The sequence below is a fragment of the Vicugna pacos genome, chromosome 9 (genome assembly GCF_048564905.1).
Source record: "Vicugna pacos chromosome 9, VicPac4, whole genome shotgun sequence".
NCBI classification, from domain to species: domain Eukaryota; kingdom Metazoa; phylum Chordata; class Mammalia; order Artiodactyla; family Camelidae; genus Vicugna; species Vicugna pacos.
In genome coordinates, this window is record NC_132995.1 from 10,939,995 (window position 1) to 10,948,387 (window position 8,393).

At 50.5% G+C, this 8,393-nt stretch overlaps 1 protein-coding gene across 2 annotated transcripts; it reads left to right on the forward strand.

Moving 5' to 3' along the window:
• The first annotated feature begins 1,529 nt into the window (after nucleotides 1-1,529).
• Nucleotides 1,530-8,369, forward strand: B9D2 (B9 domain containing 2). Of its 2 annotated transcripts, none has more exons than XM_006214986.4 (4): nucleotides 1,530-1,708; nucleotides 2,137-2,228; nucleotides 5,051-5,176; nucleotides 7,774-8,369. In XM_006214986.4, exons 2-4 carry the CDS (start codon nucleotides 2,141-2,143, stop codon nucleotides 8,085-8,087), a joined length of 528 nt encoding a protein of 175 aa, XP_006215048.1. In that variant the 5' UTR covers nucleotides 1,530-1,708; nucleotides 2,137-2,140; the 3' UTR covers nucleotides 8,088-8,369. The 2 variants fall into 2 exon arrangements, with proteins under 2 accessions (XP_006215048.1, XP_072823108.1); XM_072967007.1 differs by lacking the exon at nucleotides 1,530-1,708 and adding an exon at nucleotides 1,853-2,052.
• Nucleotides 8,370-8,393: the final 24 nt, after the last annotated feature.

Here is an 8,393-nt window from a genome sequence, read left to right on the forward strand (position 1 = left end):
CAGGTAGTTGAACTGGGAGGCATTTTTGGGGGGAAGGGGGTAATTAGCTTTATTTATTTATTTTTAATGGAGGTACTCGGGACTGGAACCAGGACCTCACGCTTGCTAAGCATGTGCTCTACCACTGAGCTATACCCTGCCCCCTGGGAAGCATTTTTCTTAATCAGTAATATCAACCAGTGGGGAGGAAACCAACTGAAGAAAAAATATTTAAGAAGTAGACTTGTATGGAACTTTGATGACTGGTTGTATGTGGGACGTGATGGAGTCGAGGAAGACGTGCATAACCTCCATATTTGATACTGGGAGATGTGTATCCAAGAGAGGCAGGAAAGCGGAAGTTTAGGAACATAGAGTTTGAGGACAGAGTGAGACAGAACTGTAATCATTTTGGTTTAAGGCAAATGATTTTGCCCTAATTTCTTCATCTTAAATAAAGCTGATAATTATCTACCCTGTGGGATAGCTGTGAGGATTAAAGGAGATCATGCATACAAAACAATCAGTTTACGGGGCTGGCACAGAGAAATCACTCCATAAATGGTAACTTTCAAATACACCTATTAGTGAAATATTAACCTATTGAATTATTTTATTTATGTAAATATCATCCCATTGAAATGTTGCCCCCTAGCTATAACTTTGAGCTGGTGACTCTAACTTTTGCAGTCCCCGTTTTTGCTAAAAGATAGGGGGAAAAGTTCCTTTTGGACTCTTGGTTTGGGCTGGAGGAATAAGACACGAACTAAGGTTCAGTTGGACTTAAAGGGTGGGAAAGTCACTGCTCTGGAAATCAGAATGAGTGCTTGTGACTCAGTTACTCTCCTTGTGCCCATTGCATGGATGCGATAATTGAGACCTAGTCATGCAAGGTCACAAGTTACTGACAGAGTCCAGCCTTTAAGAACAGGATTTTCTGCAGATAAAGGGGCCTCAGTTCCTCATTTCTCATACCCCTCCCCCCATACCCAACTCCTTGCTCAGAATCGCCACTAACAGTGAAGAACTGCACAGTATTTCTGACAAGGAAGTTGGATTTATCAGTCCTTGAGAAGCTCGGGGGAACTCTAAAAAGGAACCCCCTCCCCAACTTCTCTGAATGAGTTTTGGGGTTTTTTTTCTAGTTATGAGGCAGGGGGATGCACACAGCCATCTGACGGAGATTCCCCCTTGGCTTTGGCTCAAGTCTCTGATTTGTGGTTCTGGTTGTGAAGAGAGTTTTAGGGGGCACAGGGCATCGATGAACTTGCTTACTTTGTTTAAAAAAAAAAAAGGTGTCTGGGAGAAGCAGTTGATGATCAAACTTCCTCAGCCACATTCAAGATGGCAACAGCAGGGCCACGCCCCCAATGGCGGAACCATGGGTCGCGGCTGGACAGACGCCTGTCACAAAATGGAGAAACCAGGGGAGAAAATGTCCATCACATCTTAGCCACGCCCCATAGGCCGCTAGGGCCAATTAACAACCCGCAGGGCGGGGGCAAGGCCAGGGGCGGAGGCTACTGTCGCCCTAGCAACAACCAGGGAGGCGGGAACCAGGCGCGGCCTCAGAGAGATCAGCCCCTCAGATCTCTCGCTGCCAGGAAGGTCTTGGGAGAGGCGCGAGCCAGGCCTGAGGGTCAGTGTCCGCGGAGAGACAAACATTCAAGCCCATGAACTCCAATCGTCGCCGACGCTTTCACCTCTGCTAACCGTTAGGCGCTCTGAGGTAGGAATAACGCATGCGTTAGCTCAGAGGCGGGGCTAAAGTGCCCTGCACTTAGAACGCATGCGCCTCATGGATCTGACGGGAGGGATCCGAAGTGAGGAGGCGGGGCTTTGTGCTTGTGGGCGGGGCTATGGGCCCTGGGGCGGGACTTTCCGCTGCCATGAGCGGGAGGAAGAGGTTATTTTGGAGGCCGGCTGAGTTAGACGCCAGCTCCTCAGCTGGTCCGTTTCTCGCCTCTCATTTTTCTGGGGCTGTCTTGGAGAGGCAGTTAGTATCATGATTACGACCGCAGCCTCGTGGTTTGAGAAAACTAGCTTGGAATCCCAAGTACTGCTTCTTACTTGGTGGGCCTCAGTTTTCCCATCTGTTAGGTGGAGATAATTGTACACTTTTCTCACAAGGCAATGATAATATTTTTCTCCTCTCAGGGCCATGGCTGAGGTGCACGTAATCGGGCAGATCATGGGGGCCACCGGTTTCTCGGAAAGTAGCCTTTTCTGCAAGTGGGGCGTCCACACAGGTATTCCCGGGCATGTTGCATTTCCCCACCAAGATCCCCCGAGTCTAGACGCCACACCCTCTTTTTTTGACTCCTTGACTCTGTCCCTGATCTTCAGCTTTCATCGGCTCTCAGGACTCCTAAACATGACCACGCTCTGTTCATGCTAATCTCAGGCTCCCTTCTTATCCCTTCCCATCCCATCTCCGGGGACACTGGCTCCCATTCTCTCAACACACATTCCCTAAGGATATAGGACTATAGGCTAGACACACACACCCAGCCCCAGCACATACTCCCAATCCTCAAAACAGTTGACAGCTCTTTAACTTCATTCACTGTATTAGGGGTGCCCTGGGTGCCTCCCCCATCCTTATTATTTGCTTAACAGCCTCCATTTATTGAGTTCTTAATGTAAAATGGAAGTTTCCATCTCAGAATTAAGAAGCAAGGCTACACTCCTGTATTCATATTTCTCTGTGAGAATGTAGGAACCCTATTCTGGCAGTCATCCAAATCCATCCACACAGGCCCAATAGGCACCTTGAAGGCCCCAATTTTCATGTCTCCCCATCAGAGGCAGTACAGTGTGGTGGGATGGTGTGATGGTTAAGGCCATAGGCCATCAGGTCCAGGCTCAAATATGAACTCCCTTGCCTGTTAATTGGGAGCCTTTGAACTTGATCTCTCTGAGCCTCAGTTTCCTTGTCTGAAAATGAAGGAAATAGCAGCTAAAACTGTTTCTCCTGCATAGCACAGGGAACTATGTTCAAATTCTTGTAATAACCTTTAATGAAAAAGAATATGAAAATGAATATATGTATGTATATGCATATATGCATGCATGCGTATGATTGGGACATTGTGCTGTACACCAGTAATTGATACATTGTAACTGACTGTACTTCAATTTAAAAATTTTTTTTAAAAATAGCAACTAAGAGGAGGCAGAGTGCTGAGGTTAAGAGCACAGACTGCCTGGGTTCAACACCCACTCTTGCATATTAATTATGTGACCTTGGACACTTGTCTTTGCCTTGATTTCCCTGTCTGTACAATGGGAAAAATAACACTATTTACCTCACCAAATTGTTATGAGGACTAAATAAATATCAACAGCAGTTAGAAAAAGGCCTAGACTTCTAAGTGCCCAGTAAGTATTTGCCTGGCTTGTGTAAAAATTGGATCCCCCCCCCTCAAAAAAAAGGAAGAAAAAATTGGATGGAGTCTTGTTTGTAAAGCCCTCAGTATTTATGCACAGATAAATGCCCATGAAATGCACGTGGCCTTTGCCATCATCATCTTTTCAGGCCTTGCGTCCTTTGTGATTTCACTGGTAGGGAGGGTGGTGGTTGAGATTCCCTGGGAAACTGGGATCCTCCAGCTGAGTAGATAAGAATCAGGCTCTGGACTCAGAAACTCAATTTTCAGTACCCTACTATTCACCAGCTCTGTGACCCTGGGCAAGTGCTCTCCCCTCTTGGAGCCTCAGTTTCCTCATCTGTAAAGTGGGACTGTTTGTCCTTTGGTCTCTGCCATCACTCAGAGCTCCATCTGAATCAGCTCCACCATGGGACCTTGGTCTGCTGCGGTCCTGCTGTAGCCCCAGGGTGGAGAACATGGTGGAGCACAGAGTAGGTGTTCAGTAAACATTTGTGGAATGAATGGCCAAATGCCTTTCCTTCTCAGAGTTTGCATCTTTACCTGTAAAATTATATTAGCCCCCACCTCCTAGGATCACTTATTTGCCCAAGGAACATTTATTGAGCACCTTCTGTGTACCATGATCTGGGTTTGAGGCCCCAGGGATCCAGTAGTTTACAAGATCCTTGCTCTTCTGGGGTTCACAGTAGGGGAGACAGAAAATAAATAAGCAGATAAAGACATGAGTACAATGATTACAGACAGCGGTAGGTACTAGGAAGAAATGAGATGAAATGATGGGAGAGGGACTGGTGTTTGGATAGGAGGGTGAGGGAGAGCCCTTCTGTGAAAGTGGCACCTGAGCTGATCCTTGAAGGATGAAATACAAAAAAAAAAAAAGCCAGGCAGGGGGACATCTAGGAGCAGAGTTTTCTAGGCAGCGGGAACAACCAGTGCAAAGGCCCTGAGGAGGGGAACAAAAATAGGACCGGTGAGCCTAGCGGGCGGTGAGGAATGGGGAGAGTGATGGGAAATGAGTTCAGGAAGAGGGGCACAGGCCAGGCCTTGCAGGGCCTTGTGGGCTCCGGAGGAGAATCTGTCAGCGGGGGTAGGGTGGGGATTAAGAGTCCCAGAGGGTGGATTAAATGAATTCATTACTAAAGCGCTTAGCACAGCGTCTGGCATTTAGTAAGCACTGAGTGCATTTTTTGCTCTTACTCTGACCCTCAGGATTGCTGCTATGACGCACCTTTCTCGATGTGCTCTGTGTTTCTCGTGAAGGACACCCTTGGGCCCATCTTAATCGTTGGGCTAGGCCTCTAAGGGTGGGCTGAGAATGGTAATAAAATGATACCCAACACATGTCCAGAACTCACTATGACCCAGTCCCTGTTCTGAGTGCGTCGTGTCTATTTACTCATTTAATCTTCTCACAACACTGTGAGGAATGCATTATTGTGACACCCACCTTACAGATGGGCAGACTGAGGCAGAGAAAGCTAACTCGCTCAAGGTTGCACAGGCAGGAGGAATAGCGCTAGGATTTGAACCCAGACATTTGGCTCCAGAGTTCACACTTTGCAACCCTTGCCCCTCGCCATGCCAGGGAGAAATGGGGTACTCCAGCCACAGTGGGATCCCCTTCCAATGACTGCCTCCCACCCTGCCCTGCCTCATCCGTGTCCTGACTCTCACTGCAGGGGCAGCATGGAAGCTCCTGTCAGGTGTGCGGGAGGGCCAAACGCAGGTGGACACCCCCCAGATAGGGGACATGGCCTACTGGTCCCACCCCATCGACCTGCACTTCGCCACCAAAGGCCTTCAAGGTAGGTTCCCTGCCTGGGCCCCAGGCTAGACTAAGGAGAGGTAGGTTAGTGGCACCGATGCTGCCAGGACTGAGAACACCCAGTGCTGTCCCTGTTCCCCATGCCCTTTGGGTCCCTTTTTGGGCAGGCTTGGCCCTGGAGAGGCTGAGCTGAGGCATCCCCAGGCTGACTCTAGAGTGTGTTCCAAATAGGGCAGAGGCCAGGGGTGGAGGGAGCAAGGTCAAGGGGAGGGCCAGGGGGAGAGGGTGGTGGCTTTCACGGAGACAAACCAACAGTCTTCAATCGGGAGGAAGCTGGGAGGGGTTTATGTGTATATGTGTGTGTGTGAGAGAGAGAGAGGTGAGGGTAGGTGGCCGTTCTGCTGGCAGGGCTCTTCAGATGCTCAGAGGGGAAATGAATATGTGGGGGAGGCCAGGTATCAGAAAACCTTCTCTAGCGGAAAATTTGGGTCATTAGAGTGGAATGGATTCCAGGAAATAGCCTAGGTAAATATGCCATATATTTCTACAATGTAAATAATATTTACTGAGTGTCTGTCTTGTGTCAGGTGATGCCAGGGAGATGTCTGATTGAGACAGCCCCCGTCCCACCCAGCCCTGTCCCCACATGGTTCATCATCCTTTGGGGGAGGCAGAGCTGCCCTCAGACAGTAGGAACCTAGAGTAGGCAGGACCAAGATGGGGGATCCTGAAGGGCTGTGGGAGTCCGGAGGAGGCGCCTGACTCTCCCGGGGAGTTCAGGGAGGGCTTCGTGGAGGAGGGGAATGTTTGCGCTTTACTGTGAAGGGCCAGTAGGAGCTATTAAAACAGAAGGATGGAAGAGAGTTCTGGGCAGAGAGCCACATGTGGAAGACTCAAGGGGGAAAGTGAGCCAGGAGCATCTGGAGGCCCGAGGGAGAGCAGGAGGACTGCAAGGAGTCAGGTGGCAGGGAATGGTGTTAGGCCATGCAGGGCCTTGAATGCTAGGCTGCAGAGATGAGGCCATCTCCTGAAGGCACTGGGGAGCCAGCACAGGTGACTGCAAAGTCAGATTTTGCCTTTGGAAGATCCTTCTATGGGGGGAGGGTACAGCTCAAGTGGAAGAGCGCATGCTTAATATACACAAGGTCCTGGGTTCAATGCCCAGTACCTCCTCTAAAAATAAATAAATAAGAAAACCTAACTACCTACGCCCCCCAAATCAAATCAAATCAATTCAATAAATAAAAGATCCTTCTGGCTGCCTTGTGGGTAATGGATTGGAAGGTGAGGCAGTCAACAGACCTTTCAGCTCTTAAGGACCCCAAATCTCCCAATATGGGCATCATCCTTGCCTCCTCTTTTCTCAGCGCCCTCCCCTCCAGTTCTGTCCATCAGGAAGTCCTATTAGCTTCACCTTTGAAATGCTTCCTAAATCCTACCCCTTCTTCTCCTCTCTCCCCAGCACACTGATCTGTCCATCCTCACCTCTCACCAGCCTATTACAGTAGCGTCTTTACTGGTGTTCCCACCCCACCCCCATAGTCTGTGCCCTTGTGAGCACCTAAGTCAGGTCACATTCCTCCTCTGCTCAGGACCCTCTGTGGTCCTCATCTCACTCAGGGTGAAAAGTAAAGCCTTACAGTGGGTCACGAGACCCTGCTCGATCTGGTTCTGTCACCACCACCCCCTCCCCATCTCCTCTCACTGCTCCAGCCACGTTGGCCCCACCAGGCAGCTCCCACCTCAGGGCCTTTGCACTGGCTCTTTCCTCTGCTGGGAGTGCTCTTCCCTAGATAGCCATGCGGCCATACTCCTGTCCCTCCTTTACTCATTCACTCGAATGTCACCTCTGTGAACCTTTTTTTGATCACCGTTTTTCTAAAACTCCATCCCTACCCCCACCCTACCCAGCTTATTATTCTCCAGAGCAGTTATCACCATCTAACATACCCTATAATTTGCTTATTTACTGTGTTCGTTGTCTAAGATGTCAGCTGCACAAGGGCAGGAATTTTTGTCTGCTCTGTTTGCTGCTGTGTCCCCAGCTTCTTAAACAGGGTGGAGCACAGAGGGACTCAGAAAGGCGGGTGAAATGGGGCTGGATCTGCAAGGGCTTTGCCTACCAGGCTGAGGAGCTGAACTGTATTCAGAGTGAGGACATTGGGAGACCTATAGAAGGGGGCAAAGGATGCTTCCAGCTGCCAGATGAAGGATGGGTTGGAGGAAGCAAGAAAGAAGGCCCCGAGGCCAGAGAAGAGGACAGGGTGTGCCCATGGGGAGGGAAGGAGGGAGGCATCCAGGACAAGGCCCAAAGCATTTACCTGGGGACAGGGCTTCTTTGAGATGGGGACACGGAAGAGGAGGCCGTGTAGAGGGAAGTTAACAGAGGCCAGACCTAAAGGGCCTTAATTGTTGAGGTGGAACTTTATACTGAGTGCAATAGGAAATCATGGAAGGGTTTTGAGCAAGGGACGAACATGGATTCAGAAAAATCCCTTTGGCCACTATATGTGGGTGGGAGTCCAGAGAGGGGGCTGGGGCAGAAACCTGGAGGGGAAGGCCTGGGCCTGGGGTCTCCAGGAGCAAGAGGCTGGTCTGCACCCATCCCTCTTTTCCTCCCTCTTTCCTATCCTGCAGGCTGGCCCCGGCTCCATCTCCAGGTGTGGTCCCAAGACAGTTTTGGCCGCTGCCAGCTTGAAGGCTATGGTTTTTGCCATGTGCCCAGCAGTCCAGGCACCCACCAGCTGGACTGCCCCACATGGCGACCCCTGGGCAGTTGGCGGGAGCAGCTGGCGAGGGCCTTCGTGGGTGGCGGGCCTCAGCTGCTGCATGGGGATGCCATCTATAGTGGGGCTGACCGCTATCGCCTGCACACCGCCGCCGGCGGCACCGTGCACCTTGAGCTGGGCCTGCTGCTCCGCCACTTCGACCGCTATGGTGTTGAATGCTGAAGGACCCTGCATCAACGGCTGGCCCCACCCATATCTCAGGACACCCAGTGATGGGCAGGATGGCTCAGTGGTCAGAAGCATGGACTTTGGAGACTGTCAGACCTGACTCCAGCCAAGGCATAGTGTGGCTTCTGTCCTGTCTATCACCTCAAGCCCACTGGCTGCCCCTCCCAGTTTTCCCATCTGTAAAATGGGGTCATTGTGTGGGCTCACAGTGGGTTGAGTGCAAAGAAGCTGTTTGCTCGTGGAAGGGCTCAATAAAGGAGAGCAGTTCTTTCAGGAGTGGGTGCTTTTCTGCCTTTCTTC